General features: G+C 36.8%; 1 protein-coding gene across 4 annotated transcripts in view; it reads right to left on the bottom strand.

Moving 5' to 3' along the window:
• Positions 1 to 466: 466 nt before the first annotated feature.
• TMPO (thymopoietin) overlaps positions 467 to 22840 on the bottom strand; it is a 30429-nt gene continuing 8055 nt past the window's right edge. The window contains exons 2-9 of one of the 4 annotated variants that reach the window (XM_056114389.1): positions 21732 to 21858; positions 18599 to 18757; positions 12833 to 12930; positions 5743 to 5862; positions 5547 to 5642; positions 4874 to 4984; positions 3785 to 3873; positions 467 to 2681 (exon numbers count right to left, since the gene is read on the bottom strand). In XM_056114389.1, coding sequence (XP_055970364.1) covers positions 2396 to 2681; positions 3785 to 3873; positions 4874 to 4984; positions 5547 to 5642; positions 5743 to 5862; positions 12833 to 12930; positions 18599 to 18757; positions 21732 to 21858 — 1086 coding nt within the window. In that variant the 3' untranslated portion in view covers positions 467 to 2395. Of the gene's footprint in view, positions 2682 to 3784; positions 3874 to 4873; positions 4985 to 5546; positions 5643 to 5742; positions 5863 to 12832; positions 12931 to 14524; positions 17386 to 18598; positions 18758 to 21731; positions 21859 to 22840 lie in introns of those variants that run through there. The other 3 variants (XM_056114395.1, XM_056114401.1, XM_056114381.1) reach the window with 3 other exon arrangements.

Raw genomic sequence — 22840 nt, 5'->3', positions numbered from 1 at the left:
TTCCATTAACCATCTAGTTGTAACAAGCAACATAAAATAAATTATTTTGTGCTTGCTAAGGGGGCCAACTTGGGGAGTAGTTGGGAAAATGGGGTCAAAGTGAAGGGAAGGTCATATTGGTGGTGGGACTGGTATTGGAGTATTGAATGCCTGTAACAAATGTATCATGAACAACTTTGTAAACCAGTGTTTAAATGAAAGGGAGAGGGAGAAAAAATTGTCAACAAGGGGACTGGAGTACAGTGGATAGGGTGGTTGCCTTGCATTTGGTTGACTCTGGTTCAATCCCTAGCACCCCATGTGGTCTTCTGATCAATACCAGATCCTTGAGCACAGAGCTGGTAAGTCCTGAGCACAGCTAGTGTGGCTCAAAAATACAAAACCAAAACCAAAACCAAATGTCAATTGGAAATCTTATAATTTGTACTACCTGAAAAGCATTTATTGCAATGACAAAACTAGAAAGGTTGATTACATTTTTTATTATTTAATTATATTGTAAAGTCTACATCTACAATTTAATCAAGAAGAAATGCTTTGCATTTACACCAAGGACATATTTATTTTAGTGGAATAAAACAAACACAGACAAAAGACCCAAGTACACATTAAAAAAAAAAAAAAAACACCAAACCAAACAAAAGACTACTTTTCAAATGGTCCTACATTAGTTGCTTTGGACCAAACCTTATGAGGAAAATGCTCTTATATACATATTAAGTCTGATTTATTTTCCCGCATTTTAAAACATTAAATGCAGATTTTTAAAGTTCTTAGTTATAAACAAAAAAATAAAAATATGGGAAACAAAGTTTAAAATAAAAGAAAATCCAAGTAGACTATTAGTAAACTAATAGCAAAAACGCTGAGTAAAATGTGCCCCCTCGGTGGCTCATCTCAAAGAAACACTTTTACTCAGAGGAAAGCACTGTGATCTAGGAGAGTTTCTCATTCCTTTTGCACACCAGATCAGTTGTTTCTCATCAATTTCAAACCACAGGAGCACTGTATACAAAATACCCAAAATCTCCGTATCAGGCTAGGAGATCAAACTGAAATAAAAAATCGTGTGCTGGTCTAAATATTTATCTTCATTTCCACCACTTTTAAATTAAAAAGCATCTTTGTAACTTCAGATGATATTTAAAAATAATGCATTTTTAAGTGTGCTTTATGGTCTATGACTGTCAAATTGAAACTCAAGTGAATGTGCTTAGCTGTTTCACTTGATTCTATGGAAATTTTAATTACTTACAAGTTATATATAAGTTTCAGCTTAAGAAAAAAAAAAAACCAGAAATAGCAAACCACAAAGTTAACCATTTCAGGAGTACATAAAATTTCTAATGCCCACCTCAAATTCAGAGTTTACAAATTTATGTATTAATTATCGTGTATCCAAGAAATTGTTTATCATGGAATTTAAAAGCACTTTAAATCAAATAATGTTGGGAAATAGAGGGCAAAAAAAGTTGGCAAAATTTGTTTTTGGTAACAGAAGACAATGGAATAATGAGTTCAAATAAGAACATTAAGACCAGTGCTGAAAGTTTCTAACTTCTACAGACACAAATACACACTCATTTATCTAAAAAAATATTTTGGTAGCAAACTGGATTGCCAGAATAAATGCTTTGCTGTAAATTAAAAATACAAGTCTCTAATCATAACCTCACAGAACTAGTTACACAGCTTTTAAAATCTGTGCAGTTTCAAGTTCTCTAGACATGTGCATGTTGCACTAGAAGTTCCCAGATGAGAATCTACTGTATTTCAATGGGTCTTACTGATGTAGGACATTCATGATACTAGAAATCTTTTAAAAAGGGAGTACAATAGGGCTACAACAATTAACATTACTATTAATAAAAGTTACAGAAAAGATTATTGCTGTACTTCCCCCCAGAAACACCAAACTTTGTTATTACAAAACCTCAAATTACATTTCTCTTACTGAATTTCAACACACATCTCTTAAGTTTTGTTTAAATTCAGAATTCTTAAAATCTTTTCTGTAAGAATCCAAAGTATTTAAATGTGAAGCATCACATTCTCTTAAGTTTTGCCCTTCTTATTTCCCAGATACACAAAACAATATACATTTTTCTCAAAAACAAAATAAGATGTCCGTATTAAAAAAATAAAGACTACAAAAAAGTTCCAGAGCTAAAAAAGATTATTCATATGGCACGCAGTGATCTCCTACTAGTCCAAAGTCCAAAACATTTAAACGAAGTCCATTTTTATATCCTCTTTGCTTTTCAATGAAATACTACATTTATTGAGGTGAAATCACATTATTTCTAGTTCTTCAGTCAACGAGTATACACAAATGCTTTTTTTTAACAGTTATTAAAAACAGGAGACCGTGTTGAGTGTGCCAAAGAGCTATCATTCAGTTGGAAGTTATAGAATCATCAGAGAGATATTTATAGAACGGATTTACTTGGTTGGTTTCCATTGCTTGATAGACCAAAAACAAAAAAACGGTCACAACAACAAACAGCAAAATTTTTATCCACATGGGAATGGAGCGTCCCTTTTTTGTCTTTTCTGACTTGACATCTGTCAGGGAAACATACTTCGGAACATATTTAGATGAAAAAGTTTCCTCCATCCTGAAATCACTGAGTTCTAATGGCCGCCCTGCAGCCCCTTTGATTGGTCTGCGGCAACTAGCACTGTTGGGAGTAAAAGAGGGAAGAGAAAAATTAATCTTAGATAAAGTCATATTTGGACAAATAATGTCATTATACTAATTCCAAACACATACAATGAGTAGAAAATTATCACATAAGTAATGCTATCAGTAAACTTTGTAAAATAATGCTCTACATTTACCCACAAAGTGAGATGCACGTTCACGTTTTATTAGAAAATAATAACCATATCAGAGAGATAGTACAGGAGTTAAGATGCTCACCCTGCACCACATACTGTCCCTCAAGCACTGCCTGGGGTAACGGGTAACTCTTGAACAGAGCCAGGAGTAGCCACTAAGCACTGCTGGATGCAGAGCCCCCCCACTCCCTGCGCAACAGCCAAACAAAAAGAATAAATAAAACTACAACTGTAATTCCTTTAGATAGGAAACAAACATCTAAAAAGTCTTTTCAACTGGAAAAGAGAAACTCTGGGGATAAAGTACTCCTTTAGTGTGTTACCAATTGGACTTTAAGGTATTAAGTCATAGACAAATGTCTTAGAATTCTTCAGTTTAACAAAATTAAATGGAAATGACTTAGGACTGTGGAGATAGTATAGGGATTAAGGTGCTTGCCTTGCATGTGGCAATCCTAGTTCAAATCCTGGGCACCACACAGATACCCAATCACAGAGTTTGGAGTGGCCCCCAAGCACTGCTGGGCACAGGGAAATAGAAAGGAGGAAGGAGCTGAGAGATAGTACTATGTAAGGCGCTTACCCCGAGTGCAGAGCCAAGAGTAACCCCCAAGCATCACAAGTGTGGCCCAAAAATCAAATTGGGGGAAGAAAAAGGAAGGAGAGGAAGGGAGGGAAGAAGAAAACACTCAACTTCTAGGATATGAACTGGGGGGTGGGGGGTGGTAGAAAAATTAAACTTGCTCCCAAAGGACAGTTTAATTCTGATAAAAAAAAAAGGTACAATAAATACCTTTGTATAAAGATTAAATTTTTACATAAAATAAACCATCATGTTGCTTATTCTAAACACATACAATTTTTATGTGTCAATTATACCTCAAGAAAGATGGGAATAAAAATTTAAAATTTCCTACCACAAAGTGTTTCAATGTATGAGTACCTTATTCCTGTTGGTGTAGATGCTTCAAAGGGAAACATTTCCTTCAGAATATCCCTTTCTACTCTTCTTTCCTCTGTTTTTTCTCCTACCTGAAAAAAAACGAACAACTGAAAGTTAGCATTCAATATAAATGTACAATAATTAAAACAATTTAAAATAGAAATTTCAGAGAAAAAGAATGCACTTACTTCTACCCTAACTTTAACAACTGGCATTATTTATTATCAATAATATCAACTTACTCAAACTAAAATGCTTTCTTCAACTACCATTTCTAAATTCATTGTTTCAAATATTCACACTCTGAAGGATCTCCTCTAATCCAAGTGAAGATACATTAACATGGCAATCAATGGGGAAAACTGCCATTTTAGCAAATAGGACATAGTGAATTTCTTTTGTAATTCACTGAGAATTTTTTGTTTCTTCCCCTAAAAATTTTATTTTTTATTGAAATAGCACTGAAAGACATATAAATATAAAAATCATTATCAAGTAATAAAATAGAAAAATTTAATCTGTTATTTTTCAGTCTATGTCTAATAGGAAATCCATCTTCTTAAAACAAACCCAAAAAATCCTTTGTGTCTTTTTTCATTTCTGGGATGAGGGGAGGGTTGTTTACATTTGTAATTGCCCAGATCACAATCACCTTTGGTAAAGATTCATTAAAGTTATAATGCATCATGCGGTTAGTATTTTAAAGTTTCATTATGCAGTAATTAATCAATTCAAACATCATAGGAAGGTCACACAAAAGTTCCATTATCGATGTAACAATGCGAGAAGGTATCCTCCCTCACAACCCAGCTGCATGTCCAACTCTCTTCACACCCACTATGAAGAGCATATTCCAAGCAGCATATATAAATGACTATTCCCCTGAAAAGGGTAACAGAAGAAGCATACCGGAGCAAGATAAGGCAGTTATCAGCATATCTACTGTTAGTTACTTAGTATTTTCACTTACAGAAGTATGTCTACGAGTGCACACACTTGCACACACATACACCCCCGCCAATAAGGAAAGTTTTGCTCCCTCCCACTGAAAGATCAATGATAGCATCGATCTAAACTTTATTCATTTACTTCAGCTCTTGTCAATGGTTTCTTTGGTGTTCTTCTGGGTATGTCTGAGAATTCAGTGATTGGCAGAATGGGAGCTGCATGCTTGAAATTTCCAGTCACCCTATTGACAACCTGCCAAGATTCAAATTATTCAGACTCAGAATTATCCAAACATAACAAAGACATGTAAAAAGAAAAAATAATTCTATAATATCTGAAACTTTCCCTCCATAAAAGGTTAGGCAATAGATCCTAATATACTCAGCATTTTGCACATGACCTACTATTTCAGCAAAAAACTGTATAATACTCAGAATTCTTACATAGTAAATTTATATATATGAAGCCTTGACTGTAAAGAAAATTTATTATTATTTTTTGATTTTTGGGTCACACCCAGCAATGCTCAGGGATTACTCCTGGTTCTGCACTCAGGAATTGGCCCTGGCGGTTCTTGGGGGTGATATGGGATGCCGGGAATTGAACCTGAGTTGGCCGAATGCAAGGCAAATGCCTTACTCACTGCACTATGGCTCCGATCCCCTATAATGACAAATTCTGAAGTTCAGAATTATATGGGGGGAAACAAGTTAAACATAAATTTGCAACTTATCAAAACTCACCACCTCCCCAATTCTAATCAAAGGGAAATTTACAAAGAATACCACTTGTATAGTGTATGAGACATATTTACTAAGGTTTCGTTGCTTGAAGCCTTTATAGTTTCAGCTATGGGAGTACTTTCTGAAATAAGTGCACCATCTATACGAAAATGCTCTGAAGTTTCCACCTGTTAGTTCGAAAAACAAAACAAAAACAATAAATATGAAATAATCACCAAAACCCTACCAATTTGAAAACCCAATTCTAAGCAATAAGCCTTGCATCACCCTTTTCCTCGGAGTTCTTCGGGCCCCTCTGGTGGATTCCCTAGTTAATGCCTGCAGAGGTCCGCCTTTTGAAGATCCACTTGTCCATTCAGGCTCAGTAATTCCAGCTTGAGAATAGCTCTATTCAAGCATCGACACATTAAAAAGTCATATTCTAAAATTAAACACCTTAACAATGGCCATATTAGCAATGAGAAACCATGGAAAGTCTACAAAAGCTAGGATTCACAAACAATGCTATGCTCTCAAAATACTTTGAAATGCGTTGTTAGAACTAATATAAAAGCACCTGATAACACTTTAAAAATACACCAAAGACCCCATCTTTGGGAACACAAATGAGGGGGAAACACATCAATTTATCGGTGTTTCCTCTTGGGCCTTGCAGTTTGCTATTTGGCTCTCGTGTAGCAGCTGCATCTCTTTCTAAAACCAAAAGCAGGCAAATTACGACTTGCAAGGAAGTCATTTGTTCTAACAAGTTTCCTTAGAACATAAAATACAAACTTTTATAACAGCAAAAATCAAACATTCTTTTTCAAGCAGTGAAAATCAGTTTAAAATTAAAACCTATACAGTTATCTAAACAAAAACCTCAGGCATCAAACTCCTTTTAGAAACAAGTATGAACATGCAAGCCTAAAATGTCAATGCTGAAACCTTGGTGCTACCTTTTCACCGTATAGACAGAAAGGAAATACCGCCAGCACCCCAGACCTTCTAATGCCAGTAAGCTCTCCTTGAAAAGCTGACTTGTTCTCATTTGAAATAATTTAGCAGTCCTAATACACTAGCTAAAAATCACTAAACTGGGACTTTTCAAACTGTAATATACCTATCAATCACCTGGACCTTCTGTTAAAAATGCAAATCTTTATCCAAGTAGCTCTGGGATGGAGGCTGCAGATTCTAAAACTCCTAACTAATCAGTTATTCCATTCTGAAATGAAAAACCATTATTAGATTATTTAAAATTCTTTCAACTAGAGAACAACACACCAATAATTACTATTCTAGAGAGGGCCATGCTATCATAAGTCTTCTGGTTACAATTTTATGTAGCTGATGTTTTAAATTCCAAACCAGGTCTATTAGTACAGCTCTGACATATACCCTATCCAACAATAAGAAATCACCTGATAAGTTGCTTATCTAACAGGAAGCATTACTCTTACTCCAAATTTCCACAAAGGAGAGATACTTTGTCTCATGTGAAGATGTTGCATGTCTCTATATTTTCAAGGTACACTAGATTCACTTTGACTATCTGAATCTCTGAAGTCCTTACCCAGAAGTATTTGCTTAATGCACAATTAGTTAAAAGATAAATATGTAAACAAACTGCACTCAGTAAATACTAACAGTTGAATCTCTTATTTTTGGAATAGAAGGGGAAAATGGCTTTTAACCTGAGACTCAGTTATGGAGGCAATGGATCACATCTGGGAGTGTTTCATAAAATGACCCCAGTTCTGCCTTGAGTAATTAAATCAAACACTCAAAGAATGGTCTGGGCATGAAAATGATCATTTTGGACAGGAACTGGGCACTGAATGGAGATAAAGATAGCATGATAACCCCTCAACAGCAACATTGCAAACCACAGTGCCTGATAGAAAAAAGGTGGAGCGGGGGGAGAGGAAAGTGTCTGCCATAGAGAAAGGTTAGGCAGGAGTCGGGGTTGGGGGGGTGGTAGGGAAACTAGGAAGATTGACGGCGGGTAATGTACATTGATGAAGGGATAGGTGCTGAAATATTGTATGACTAAAATTCAATCATGAACATATTTGTAACTGTGGATCATGAGGATTCAACAATTAGGGGGGAAAATGGTCTGGGCATAGCTCCTAAAGGAATTCACCCAGTGTTGAGAACAATTAGTTTAAGACAATCTGATTTATGAAGCACCTCAAAGTAAAGTGTCCTGGGACCAGAGCGATAGTACAGTGGGTACAAAACTTGCCTTGCATGCAGCTGACAAGGGTTCAATCCCTGGCATCCCATCTGGCCTGCAGAGCACCGCCAAAAGTGATTCCTGAGTGCAGAGCCACGAGTAACCCCTGAACCCCTGGGTATGGCCCTAAATCCCCCAACTCCCAATGAGAAACAAAGTGTCTTTCCGTTGGGGGGACACACCCAGCAATGCTCAGGGCTTGCACTCAGGAATTACTCATGGTGGTGCTCAGGGGATCATAGGGGTGGCAGGAATCAAACCTGGGCTGTCCAAGTACAACACTTTAACAAATCAAAAAAATACTATTTAAAAGGGTTAATAAAGGTACGTTATGCAACTGATACAGATTTGAAATTTTGGATTGAGCCAACACAGTGGTTCAGAAACATTCCGAGCATGTAACTGATGCATGTTTGGTTCCGCCATCACATGATCTTCCAGGCACCACCAGGTACAGTCCCAGAGGCACTTGAGCAAAGTCAGGGTATCCTGAGTCTCTGGCATAGGAGAGCCTATTCAATCTGACATTCTCAGACCATGGATCTGTCAGCCTGGTTGCCAAGAAATGCTGGTGGGGACACCAGGCAAAGGCAAAGCAGATGGAGAAGAACTGGTGACCTATCAAATACATTTGTCATGTTCTATTTTGATTAAATAACTGAAATAATTTCTTGACCTGTTCTGCAATTAAAAATTTTTACAGTAATTATTAGTCATTATGGTTAATAAACACTGTTTACATTTGTATTAGTTATCTTTGACATTAAGGGCCAAACTCTATTTAAAGATTATCTATGGAAGGAAACACAAATCCTGGGAAGGAATTACAGGAGTGGCAGGGCACTTTTCACTATAAATCATTTCAATTTGATCTGTTAGGGCTTATTAAATTATCTGGTTGAGGACTGCCAGCTAGTTTTACTGTTTCTGACTATTATTATCTAATTTAGGATTAACTATCTTTACAGGACATGGATTGATAACTTTTTTTTTTTCTTTTTGGGTCACACTTTGCGATGCAGAGGGGTTACTCCTGGCTCTACACTCAGGAATCACTCCTGGCAGTGCTCAGGGGACCATATGGGATCCTGGGAATCAAACCTGGGCCAGCCGCTTGCAAGGCAAACGCCCTACCTGCTGTGCTATTGCTCCAGCCCCAGATTGATAACTTTCACCTAATCAAGCAAGACTGGTTGTGTATTTTCAACAAGCTGTTCTACAGAAAGTCTTGAATTTATCATGGAGACAAAATGAAGAAACAAAATCTTTCATATTGCCTTTGGATATGTAAAAAGTTAGGCAGGCATAACAATTTAGATAAAATACAACCAACATCACTACTGCTCATTTTAAAATTATAAAAAACCGCATTTATCTTCATTAAAGAAAGATGCCAGCATACACTGCTATAAGAATGTAAAATGCTTCATCTCTTATGAAGGGGAATATAGTAACATCTAGCAAAATTACAAAAGTTCAGAAACATAAATTGGCTGAAATATAAAGTGACACAAGTAAAAGGCTATTCACTGGTTCATGCTTGCATAATTCAAATTAGCAAAATAATATTTGCCAAATCGAAAGTGGCTGAACACATTATGATATATCCATATAGCTCAATATACCCAGGCATGAGAGAAAATATGTAGCTGACTGAGGTTCTATCCCTGGCATCCAGTATGATTACTGAGCACAGGAGTGATTCCTGAGAACAGAACCAGGGATTAAGCCTAAAACATGCAGACCCTCTCCACCCCCCCCCAAACACAATACATCTTACAACTATATAAAGTACTAAATAAAGTAGACGGTTCTATATAATAGGGTGTAATCTCTAAGGATGCTTTTAGATTAAAAAAAATAGAAAAGGTCAGGAGCAGAATGTGGCTCAAGTAGTCGAGTACCTGCCTTGTATGAGTAAGACTTAGGGTTCAAATTCGAGGTCTATATGTCCCTCCTCTAGCACCACTGGGTACGGTGCTGGTGGTCCCTGAACACTGACGGGTGAGCTTCACCAATAAATAATGTGCAGGCTGCCTTTGATGAAAGAGTGGCACAGAAATCTACATACTGACTTATATTGAAAATGTAAGATATATATTGAAAATAATTTATAAACCAAAACTTAAACTAGTTACTTATAGATCAAAGGAACAAAACCAAGTCAGTCAAGACTTCTCCCTATTTTATCAAAATTAAAAAAAAAATTATCAAAATTTAAAAAAACTAAAATTCTTTCCACTCAAGAAACAGTATTTTGATTTATTCTCTAAAAAAACTGTACCCAAAACCAAAAATGCACTTAGTACTTGTTTGTAGCAATACTTAATATTTAGGGGCCGGAGCGATAGGACAGCAGGTAGGGCGTTTGCCTTGCACGCGGGCGACCCGAGTTTGATCCCTGGCATCCCATATGGTCTCCCCAGCAATGCCAGGAGTAATTCCTGAGTGCAGAGCCAGGAGTAACCCCTGAGCATTGCTGGGTGTGACTCAAAAAGCAAAAAACAAACAAACAAAAACACTTAATATTTAGAAACATACATAAAAAAGATCTAAGTATAACATCAGGAGACTAGTATGAATTCATGAATTTGATCATGATTATAAAAAGCACTCCTACCTCTGCATATAGAACAAGCCTAAAAGCAATGACAATCCAGCAGAAGTAAACACTAGATCCAAACTGTAGCCTAATAACTACTTTTTCTTATAAGAATTAGGGCTATTTTGAAAAAATGGCTGACTTGCCAAGAGGAAACAGACAAGTCTTATTGTGTCAAAAATAAGGAATCATAAAAAACAAAATTAATATAAAGATAAAGGATCAGATTCAGTAATTCCCACTGGTTAAAAATAGGACAGTTTGAACAACTTGACTAGATAAAAATGAATTTAAACAAATTTACTGGGGCAGAAGAAATAGTACAGAGGTTAAGGTGCTTGCCTTGCACGCAGCTGACTCTGGTTCACTCCCCTGTGCTGCCTGTGGCTCCCAGAGCACCAGGAGGAATAATCCCTGAGCAGAGAGCCAGGAGCAAATCCTCAGTCTCCAGGTGTGGCCCCCAAACACAAAATAAAAATTACTGGGGCATTTTAAAATTTGAAAACAGATAAAAAAGAAAGCATTTATTTATTTCAAATAAGCTAGTTTATATGAAAAGTTCTTTTTTTAAAAATGAGAGTTATTGGAACCATGATACCTAAAGTGCAGTAATAACTTTTTTAAAAGGAGAACTGAAAAACTCACCTGGCAATACCATATGAAACAATAGATTTAGGAGATAATCACCAATTGTGGCTATTGCCATTAAATGAAACAAAATGAATGGCTCAGGCTTTTAATATCTGAACCTATGAATTGAAGCATTATCAAAAGGATCTAATGTGCCTCCCAAAATAATACAATTACAGATCACAACACACTTAAGAGTATGCTTGTCAAAGGAACTACACCTGAATTAGCATCTAGATTTGTGTTGTTTTAACACAGAAGCTACCAACTACATATAGCTCTTGAAATTTAAGTGAAAACTTTTGTTTGTCACCTGCATTCATCACAGTCCAGGTTTTAAATAAGCCCATGTAACTAGTGCTACCAAACAAAAGGCAGATAGGAAACAATTTCATTGGGATAGAAAAGGCTATTACAATCTTACTGATGGTCTATGGGCCAGAGAGATAGTAGAGATTAAGGTGCCTGCTTGCCTTGCATATAGCCAACTGGGCTTCAATCCCCAGCACTGCATCTGATCCCTTGAGCACTGCTGAGTTTGCTGTGGTCCCCAAACAAACAAGCAAACAAACAAACAAAAAGTCCAATCCTACCACAGGTCTAACTGTAAGTAGACAGGAGAAACAGTATAGAAGAGTAAATGCTACTTGAAGCAAATAATCACATCCAGAATGTGGTAAATTTTGTAAAGAACTGATCTGGTTTCAACACCAAATAAATGGTGGGAAAATAGCTATAGTGAAAAAAAATCTTGTTTAAAGACTAAATTAAACAATTTCACTATTAAAGACATTTCTGAAACTGGAAGAACTTAAAGACATTAATTATTAATTAATTAAAAAGAATTATTTAGTTTAGGTGGTCTCATGGCAGTGTTTTATATATGTATACGTAATATTGCTTCCATAGAGAAATATTGAAGTACTGACACTTTAATTTGTAAAGTAACTAAAGATTTGCTTTAACTGACTTCAGCAAAGTAAAACAATAAAACCAAAAGAAATGTAAAAGGTTGGAAAGTGCTGGTAAAATGCTGACAACTGGGCACATGGCCCAAAAGGCTGAAATATAAACTCTGCATGAAGGGGACCTGGGTTCAATCCCAAACACCACATGGTCCTGAGCACCACTGGGTATGGCTCCAGATTTTTTTTAAACACAGAGAAAAACATGTTACCGACCACAGTTGCTTTGTGACAAGAGGGTCATTAAAATCTTCCATCTACTTTTCTTAGTTTTATTAAAAAAAAAAAAAAGGAAAAAAGAAAAGAAAAAAAAGAAAAGGTCATGGAGAGAGAATACAGCGGGTAGGGTGCTTGCCTTGAACACAGCTGATCCAGGTTTGTTGCCCAGGAACCTGTAAATATGAGTGATCCCTGAGCACCACTGGCTGTGGTTCCAAAATAAAACAAAACAAAAAATAGGCCATGATCCATTTTGACTTTTTTTTCCTTTTTGGGTCACACCCGGCAATGCTCAGGAGTCACTCCTGGCTCTGCACTCAGGAATTACTCCTGGCGGTGCCTGGGGTACCATATGGGATGCTGGGGATCGAACCTGGGGCCAGCCGTATGCAAGGCAAACGCCCTACCTGCTGTGCTATTGCTCCAGCCCCCATTTTGACCTTTTAAAACATTTCTTTTAGTGAGACAAGCTCTGAACCATGCTTGGAACAAAAATCACAAAAAGACAATTAAACACTTCTGCATTAATCACAGGTCACTTACTTATCCACTGACAAAAATATTAAGTTTAGATTCCCAATGACATTTTAATAAACAATGGAATAAACAGCTGACGTGGACTGGAATCTGGGTGTCAGCTGTTAATCAATGGTGAAAACACAGGTACATTAATGTTGCTCAAAGTCACACCTGAACACAAAACTAGAAAGCTAATGATACCTGATTGTGCTCAACTCTTCTTTGCTTGAGTGTTACTGGAGTCTTTGCTCTGCCCTTTAGTGGTTCCCTCTTCTCAAGCTTGAGCTCTATTTTAGAGTCTGGAAATAACATTGGAAAAACCATTACTCTCTGAAACAAAATGAATTATATCAACCTAACATTATGGAACCAGGGTTTTAGGCACATTCTTATGTGAACCAAGTTTGATTATCGTTATTATGTCAATGGACCAAAATTCCTCTTGAAAGCATTTACTTTGTTATTTTATTCAATTTCTTGTTTAGTTCAACATCTATCAATCTGATCACTTTTTCCTACCTTATTTTCCTTGGACTAATCCTTTACTATAAATTCAAACTGCTCCTACGTAGGTTTTCACGAAAAACAATTTGATGTGGGAAAAAGACATAAGTACAAAATTATTAACCATTCTTTTATTTACACCATGTATAACTAGCATATAAATTTATTCATTAAATTCAAATTTGGAATATGGAAGAAAAACTATAAGTTATTTTAAGGAGAAAAAAAATCATAGCATGATGCCAAGCCTCAAATAACAATGTTAAGTACAACATTAATGAAATTTAAAAATCTTATCCCTTCTTTGATGTGATTACAAAAAACCCCCTTGGTATAACCCTTGGTAAGGAACAATCTTAACCAGAGAACTCAGCCAACCACCAGTCAATTCTTCTCCTGCCCATTAAATAAATGTTTCTTTGGACAAGCTAGTCATATGTTATGAGGCTTATCTCCATGATGTTTATCAACCTAAACATCAATTATATCTTTTTACAGGCTTTCATGTTCTATTCTCCTGGTCATGATTTGAGTTAGATTAAAAAAAAAATCTTAATTTCCATAATTTTTGTGGTCATCCATCATTATATAGCAAAATGTATATCAGCTGTTACTTGCAGGACTAGAGTGATAGTACAGTGAGGAGGGTGCTTGCCTTGCATGTGGACAACCCAGATTTGATCCCCATGTCCCATATGATCTTCAGAGCCCTGTCAGGGGTAACCAGAAGTACACTGGGTGTGCCTCCAAACAAAAACAAAAAAACCCAAAATATCTGTTTTGCCAAAAACTAAAGTGATCTTACTTTCCAAAGACAGAAAAGGTGTCAATTCTAAATACCTTAGTTTTATATGAATTCAAATTGGGTTAAAAAGTGGTAGATTGCTATGTGTCTTATATCCAATCTAGTACTAGTCAGTGCAAAATCTGCTTGTAGGGTTCCAAAAAAATAAAATGATTTATCAACTTAAGTTAAAACAGATTAGTCTTTATTTAGGAATAAGACATCAACTTCATCCCACATCTTCCAATACTATTAGTGAATGTATGGGAAGATCTATTTGGAATAGTTCAAGTTTTTAGTATTATAAAATTTTCGACACTGTTAACTCAGAATCTAAGAATTAGAAAACAAAAAAGAGAGCCCGATAGTAAAGGAGAAATTGACTCATGTCTCATTACAGAATAATTCCTCTCACAAATTTAAATTCTAACAATCATCAAAAATAAGATTCTTCCTTAGAAGAAAACCCATACAACAGTCCTCTCAACTATAATGTTAAGTGAATTTTAAGGATGAAATGAAAAAGGGACATTTACTCACAAACATCTAACTTGCTGCAACTCAAAGAATAAAACACACACAAGTTTCTGGAGACCACACAAAACTTCAAATTTCACAACTTTATTGAATTTGCAGAAGCATTCTACAGAAATACATTTAAAAAAACATAGCACTTAGTAGGTACATGTATACATGTACAATTCGGAAGACATATAACAAATTAAAATTGCTCCCAGAAAGCTGAAGAGAAACACAGAGTGTATAGTAATGGTGGCTAGAAGTACCACTGTTTTGCTTATACTTAATAGTACCAACTGCCCATAAAAACAAAAAGTAATTTGATTTAGCAAATTCCTCTATAATTAGACTCTCTGGTCTTACATCCATAGAAACAGGTTAACATACTGCTTTTATACTGACATAGACATGATAATAAAAGTATGGTTTTTTAATGACTTCTAAAAAAAAAATAGCAACTAAAATTCACGTTAAAAGCTTAGGATTGTTAAGCTTAGCATACTCATCCATGAACTACAATATACTTTGAAAATACTAAACAACAAAAAATGCTAGACTGCTTTTAGTGTTCAGTTTACCTGATGAACTAATGATGGTAAGAATGCACAATCCTAGAATATTAAAGTGCAGTTAATGAACTATTTGTTACTAGTTCATGAAGAAATAAAGCCCCTGCACCAGAATGCAAATAAGTAGTTTTCTCTATCAATATAATTTTATTACAAAAAAAAAGCCCCCTGTAATTAATCAAAAAACTCTATGTGTATTTGAAATTTTAATGTGCTTATCTTGCCAAATAACTATTATCAATCTGTGACTAGTATGGTTAGTGATACTTATCTATAATATTATGAATCGTATTGCAGGCATAACTAGAAACAAAACTGAAAAATTAAGAAATGCGGACAACTTCTAGAAAGTGATAGTACCATTAAATAGTGAAATCTATTCATTCTTAAGTTGATAGAATGTTCTTATTTTGAGTAGATATAAAAGCATAAATAGCAGAGTCAACTATTTCAAAGAAATGTGATCTATTCTCCCTCAAACCCATCTTGCTTGCCTCTTCTGTTTCTCTGTTGCCTGTGTTCTCTCTTGAATACATTTCCCCCTTTTCTCCTATTTTAAAATAAAACCTACCTACCCTCACTTAAAAAAAAATCTACAAGTTTCAAATTGTTTCTGACTCTATACAACTTTAAAAAAGATAAGCTGGGCTACCAATTCAAAGTGTTGAAGTGCAAGCTTTCTGTGCAGGAGACTTAGATTTGATCCCTAGCTCTGGATGGTCCCCTGAGCACTGCCAGATGTGGCCCCCAAAACAAGTTTCTATGCAGGGAATTACTTTTTACAATATAAATTGATGGGTAAAAGCTTAAAGCTCTGAAAGTAGCCCAATCAGGTGACTAAAGAGATTAGGGCACAGAAATTAGTAAAATTCTTAGAGAAATTCCCCATAATGTCACTATTCTTTAGTATTTTTTCCCACGTCTTTTAATCACTTTAGATACTTCTCCGCCAAATAAAGTTCCACCCTTAAAGGGAGAAGAAGTCAGCTTATTCTTAGAAGCTGGACTAATTTTGCAATCCTTCAGCCAGAGATACCTACGACCTACAGTAGAAGATCCCATGGTACGGGCAGCCATCTTTACTTCATCAAATGCAGCTTCACAAAGAAATGAGGCTGCATCATACGTTCTCCTCAGAATCTCTTGTGCCTGATACACATTACTAGGTTCAGAACTCAGAATCTGTACAGCCTGACTAATGTCTGCCTGCATAGCTCGAACTACAAAGGCAGTATGGGTTGCAACTTGTAATGATGCTGCTGCCGCTTCATATGCTCTCCCAAGTGCTAAGTCCAACTGTTTATCACAAGAGTCAGTGGAAGCTGCCTGAATACTAGATGATGCAGTAGCTTCAGAAATTAGCCCCAGGACTTCATCATCTACTTTTGGAACTGAGAGTATTCGTGGTGCCTCGGTGGAAGAAACTGGATACTTGCATGCCAGTGAAGGCAGCTGCTTATCAATCTGATGCCACTCTTCTTCAATTACTTTTAAAATAGATTTGTGGAAGGGAAAAGATGGCTCTGGCTCATCTACATTATCATGCTGTGATTGCTTAGACATTTCTATGCCTAGGGTGGCAAGTGAGTGAGAGACCACAGCTTTGGCAAAGGGAGACATCAATTCAGATCTGGATATATCTGGAAATCTCATAAAGGAACCTGAATTCTGTTCCTCTACTGACTTCTCACTAAGTCTTGGAAATTTTTTTGGCGAAGACAGAGATTCAGTTTCTTGAAAATGAGATAGATTAATTCTCTTACGTGTGGTTTCTAAATCCAGTGGGGGGTCAGAGTTAGAAGTCCCAGGCAAACTCCCAATCCCACCCTGGACCAACAGAGAATTAACATAATCTCTAATCGCCTGAGCAAGCGGTGGAGAAACTACTTGAGATCGCTCAGATTCTGAAACATGGGATGTCTCAGTACATAATGGCTGAACTCCCCTTTTCTCTCCATGAAAAATATGTTCTACTATGTCTTTATAACAAGAAGTGGTGGTTTCTTTAATCACTGAAGGAGAGGCTGTAGCAGATACCAACCTAGCAGCGAGTTCATGCTGAGATGCTGAAGAACTTTTCTCTAAACCTCTATCACGGCTAGACCTGGAGGAAACACACAAATTCCCTTCTGAAGCTAAATTCTGTAAATGGTCCCTGCCAGGCAAGGCTGTGGCCATAAAATGATCCCTAGGTGGGTCTCCCTTAGAAGTGTGTATTTTCTTAGCTGCCTGTAGTTCAGTCCTGCCCAGAGGAGGACGGGTGGAGATTTCAGGAAAAGAAATACCCTGAAAAAATCCACCACAGGGAGTAGTTGGATGTTCAGAAAAAGGAACAAAATCCCTAGTGGACTTCGCTTTCTTGTGTTCTTTCTTCTTTCCTGTAGAGGCAAAAGAGGCAGGAAGTTTAAGTATTACTTGTGGTTAAGCTGATTTTATTCTTTGCCTCTTTGCTAATATAGTGCTGTTGAAAGAAATAATGCATATTCTGAAAGTGTCAGAATGTGTCCCCGGAGGCAAATTTTATGGCGATACAAGTTATTATATAGGTCAAATTAAACAATCATGAAATGAACAAATCATAAAAAATAAAATTTACAAATAGTAAGATGTTTTTATAACGCAATTTATTTTTGGTTTTTGAGCCATACCTGGCAGTGCTCATGGGGGCCAGGTATGATTTAAGGGATCAAACCTGGTTGACAGCACACAAGGCAAAGGGCCCTTGCCTGCTATACTATATCTCCCTGCCCCATATCATTATTATAATACATTTTTAAAAGTGTAAACTTATGTACTATTTTCAAAAAGAACTTAAAATGCCACGGTCCAATTCTCTTAAAAATTTTAAATGTTGAAACACTTTTGACTTGTCTCAGATTATCAAGAACAATAAATTTAAATGCTTATCAAAAGGGGAGAAAACATGCCATACATAAACACTTCCACTACATACAAATTACGAGAAATAAATCAAACTTCTTTAATTCAGTGTGATAAAATCTCAAGTATATGAAGAGCAAGTGATAAAACTGAGCATGATATTGGTCATGTAGGTTCAGTGGGGAGTGGGCAGGCTTGGGGAGGGTGTCCACAACTCCTGGCAGTGCTTGGGGGAAATATACGGTGCTGAGTTCTGAACCAGGGTTGGTCACACATGCAAGGCAAATGCTTTATCTCCTCTATTCTCAGCGCCACATAGGTTGTTTAAGTATGAAATAATACCAGATATTAGAAGTATAGGAAATATTTAAACATGGATGGGAAAACTGAGCATCAAATTAGTGACAGTGACTACTATGTGGACATAATGGAAAGGGATGAAAGTTAGAACTTTGTCTTTCTTCTCAGAAAATTATATTTGAAGCAAAAAAGAAATGTTATTTACATGTCAATTTTAGGTAACAGAAAAATCAGACATGTTTCTGTCCCTTAAGTTTTCAAAAGTATAAAGTTAAGTTGGAGGAACAGTCTAATGACATGAACAAAAGTTACATCTCTTGCTATTATTTAAAACATTTTCTTCATGGTTACTATATCTTATGTCTGAAAAAAAAATTACATACGTTTTTGGTTTAACATTTGAAATTTTACCTTCATCATTGTCACTGTATCTGTCTGAGTCATTACTTCCATTCTGCCTCGTATTTTCTGCTGAAGATGAAATTGCTGGGAGAGGAGTGGATGATCTTGATTCTGTTCCTTGCTCCCTTAATTTCAACAGCTTTTTCTCATACAGTTTTCTGGTTGTTCCTATATTAAAGCAGAATTTACTTTAGTACGATCTTACTTACGATATGGTTCAGGCATTATTTTCAACAATACCAAAGTGGTATATCCTTCCCTTTTCTAACATATTTAAAGATATTATACAAATCATTTTCTAAAATCATCTTTCCCCGCCAAGCTGAGCTTATAGCACATGCACACAGTAATGCTTTTTAAATAGTAGGAATACATATTACACTACTTATAGATCTGCTAAAGAGTCTATAAGCTATATTTGAAGTTTCTCTAGTACTATGTAAGAGTATTTTGTAGAAAATCATTTTTTGTAAACCACGCCCCTCTACAAAAATGATGATTATCAGTGGTCCCTGGCATACACAACAAAATATGCCAGCAACGCAGCTGGGTGTGTAGGGCTTCCATCTTCGCAACAATAATGATGGGATGGGGGAAAGCAGGGGGTAAAATACTGTAATTAAAATCCCACAATTCCAAGAAACTAATTTGCCTGAATCAGCCATTCTGTTATAGTGAAAAGACTTACAAATCATAGTAAGTAAAGACCTACAAAGACATAGTATAGTAGGTAAGATGCTTGCTTTGTATGTTGCTGACCCAGGTTCAGTTTGCTCCCAAACCAAAAAAACTTGTAAAAAACAAAGGGAAAAAACCAAAACAACCACAACTAAGTCTTTGTGACCAGAATGATTGTACAATGGGTAAAGCTCTTGCCTTGCACCTGGTCGACCTGAGTTCATTCCCTAGCACCATGTGTGATGCCTGAATGCAGAGACAGGAGTAAGTCCTGAGCATTGCTGGGTGTAGTCCCAAACCAAACCAAACCAAACCAAACCAAAACCAGAACCAAGTAAAACCAAAACAAAACAAAATCTTTTAGGGGCTGGGGAAAAAAATGGGTAAAATGCATGCAGGATATCTGGAGTTGAATCCTAGGCACTGTACACAGGAGCAACACTAAGCATAGAGCCAGGTGGGTCCTACAAAAAAGGGGCTGGGAAAGTTACAACAGGGATTAGGGCATATTCAAGACCAATATAGTCTGTGGCACCAAAGGGCTTTCATAGCACTACATCCTCAGGGCAGGCCAGGTTGGCCAAGTATTCATAAGTGTGGCCTTAGATACCCCGAGCTCTACTTGAAAGCCCCCAAATTTCAAAAGGACTTTTAGGGAAATTGTCTTACAAAAAAAATTGTGCTGGTGGAGTTCATGCCCAATTCAATCAGCTAATCAGTGGTTGAATAAACAGCAGTACTCCTACATAAAAAAAAAAATTTTTTAAAAATTATGCACTACACTTACCAGAATAAAACTGATCATAACGAAGATTTTAGCACATTTCAATATAAACAATCTAAAAACAAAGTTTTTGCTTTAACTGTAGCTATCTTTCTCTAATCTGTATGCTAAATAAAATGATGTCACATATAGCCGTGCTCAGTGGACTATTTAGTATCTTTTCTATAAAAATAGTGTCCTGCTCTTGTTTGGATTCTAAGGACCAGTTTGTCAATAATCATATCACACTATCTCCTGAGATATCTTAGAATATAACTGAAGAAAATCTGGCCATATTCATATTAATTATCAACAGATTGCTAATATAAACTTCTAGTGTAATGCCCATTTCAGTTAACATTAAAAATATTATTTTGATTGGGATTCAAAAAATGGTACTCTAAACTGTAAAGAAAATATAGAATAAGACAGTAGATTTCTGGGGCTGGAGCGATAGCACAGCGGGTAGGGCGTTTGCCTTGCACGCGGCCGACCCGGGTTCGATTCCCAGCATCCCATATAGTCTCCTGAGTACCTTCAGGAGTAACTCCTGAGTGCAGAGCCAGGAGTAAGCCCTGTGCATTGCCGGGTGTGACCCAAAAAGAAAATAAAAAAAAAGACAGTAGATTTCTAACATTTGGTGATTGTTTCTGCAAGGCTGATTCAAAATTTAGGCATAATTAATTTTGCCTTAATAACCTAAAGAAAGGTTTGTCAATGTTCTATGTAACATGAAACTTTGAACACTAGAAACTGAGGATCTGTATTTCTCTTTAGGGGCTGTATGTAAACTTAGAACATTATTTTTTTAATACCACATTCCAATACCACAAGCATCTGTTTTCCTACATTGTCTCAGGGTCTGCCCCCCTACCCCCACCCATCTTAAGTTCAGTTCTGTACACCAGTTCACAGATTCTGTTGCTTTGAGCCATTTGTTACTTCCTTATTATTCTGCTTCTGTTTAGAGTCCCCCCTCCCCTTTTTCTTTTGTTTTTGGGCCACACCTCACAATGCTGAGGGTTACTCCTGGCTCCAAGCACAGAAATCACTCCTGGAGGTGCTCAGGGGACCACTTGGGATACCAGAAAACAAACCTGGGCCAACTGTGAGCAAGGCAAGTGCCCCCCACATTGCTTTACTGCTCTGGCCCCCTTACTATGCATTTTCATATTCCACAAAAGACAAATCATTCTGTAGCTGTTCCTCTCCTGGCTAAATTTAATCACATAATACTCTCCAGTTCATTCACACAGCTTCAAATTGTATATTTGTGTTTTGTTTTTGATTCACATCTGGCAATGCTCATTCTGAACTTAGGAATCACTCCTGGCAGTGTTCTGGGAATCATGGAATGCCAGGGATAGAACCTGGGTTGTCCATGTGCAAGGCAAATGCCTATCCTATTGCTCTGGCCCCTGCAAACTGCATGATTTTATCTTTTTCTATAGTCAAGAACATTGTCTTTCTTTTGTTTTATTTGTAATAACCAACAGACCTTTCTCTTACCATTTTTAATTTAAAATGTCAAAAGGTGGGCCAGAGAGATAGCATAGGGCTTTTTATATGAGGCCAACCTTAGTTCAATCCCTGGCAAGACATAGGTTCCCCACCAGGAGTGGCCCTCACTTAAAAGTACCACAGATTTATAGATTCTGTAACAGTTTTACAGAAAGGACATTATGGATCGTATCACCTTACCCACAATAGGACCAGGATTCACTCCATATTTCACAAGCTGATCCAGAAGATCTTCATTAGTGAGTTCTGTCACATCCAGATCATCTTTATCTTCTAGTCGGGGTTTATCAGTTTTCTTTGTGGCTTTCTGTAAACAAAGTCCAATTTAAAATATTCACATAGGACTGAACAAGCAGGTAGGGTGCTTGCCTTATACAAGGCTGACCTGGGTTTGATTCCCAGCACTCCACACAGGGTCCCCTGGGCCTGCCAGGAATAATCACTAAACACAGAGCAAGGAGTTAAGTTCTAAGCACAGCCAGGTAGGGTGTTTGCCTTGCACACGGCCGACCCGGGTTCGATTCCCAGCATCCCATATGGTTCCCCGAGCACCGCCAGGAATGATTCCTGAGTGCAGAGCCAGGAGTAAACCCCTGTGCATCGCCGGGTGTGACCCAAAAAGAAAAAAAGAAGAAAAAAAACTAAATATAATATTTATCTACTGTATATAATAAACATGTAAATTCACCTACACATTCATACTGCTTTTTAATTTGCTGTTTTAGGATGCTATTTCTTGTCAAGGGGGCTGGGGGGAAATGATGACAGTGATGACTATGATGCCAGGGATCAAATGAGGGCCTCTTGCATACAGAGCATGCACACTTGCCCTTTGAGCTACTTACACGTTGATTTGTAATTATGCTGTACCAAAGCAATTTGATTAAATTAAAAACAACTCATTATTTGAATGTATTTCCTAAGTTCAATTACACTTACATAAGCCCCAACTGCCAAGTTTGTCACTTACATATTCTCTTGGAAGATGGCACCAAAATTTCAAAAGCAAACCAACTGACTTTAAACATTTTCATTTAGATATGAATAAAAAATAATTTATAACTGAGCTTTCTAATTATTCTTAATTTTTTTTTTGCTTTTTTGGGGTCACACCCGGTGATGCTCAGGGGTTACTCCTGGCTCATGCACTCAGGAGTTACTCCTGGCAGTGCTCGGAGGACCATGGGATGTTGGGAATTAAACCCAGGTCAGCCATGTTGGCTGTGTGCAAGGCAAACGCCCTACCTGCTGTGCTATCGCTCCAGCCCCTATTCTTAAAATTTTAATCT

The sequence above is a fragment of the Sorex fumeus genome, unplaced genomic scaffold (assembly GCF_029834395.1).
Source record: "Sorex fumeus unplaced genomic scaffold, SorFum_2.1 ptg000003l, whole genome shotgun sequence".
Taxonomy (NCBI): Eukaryota; Metazoa; Chordata; class Mammalia; order Eulipotyphla; family Soricidae; genus Sorex; species Sorex fumeus.
The sequence above is the reverse complement of the archived record's forward strand: the minus strand, read 5'-3'. Positions and strand labels throughout refer to the sequence as shown.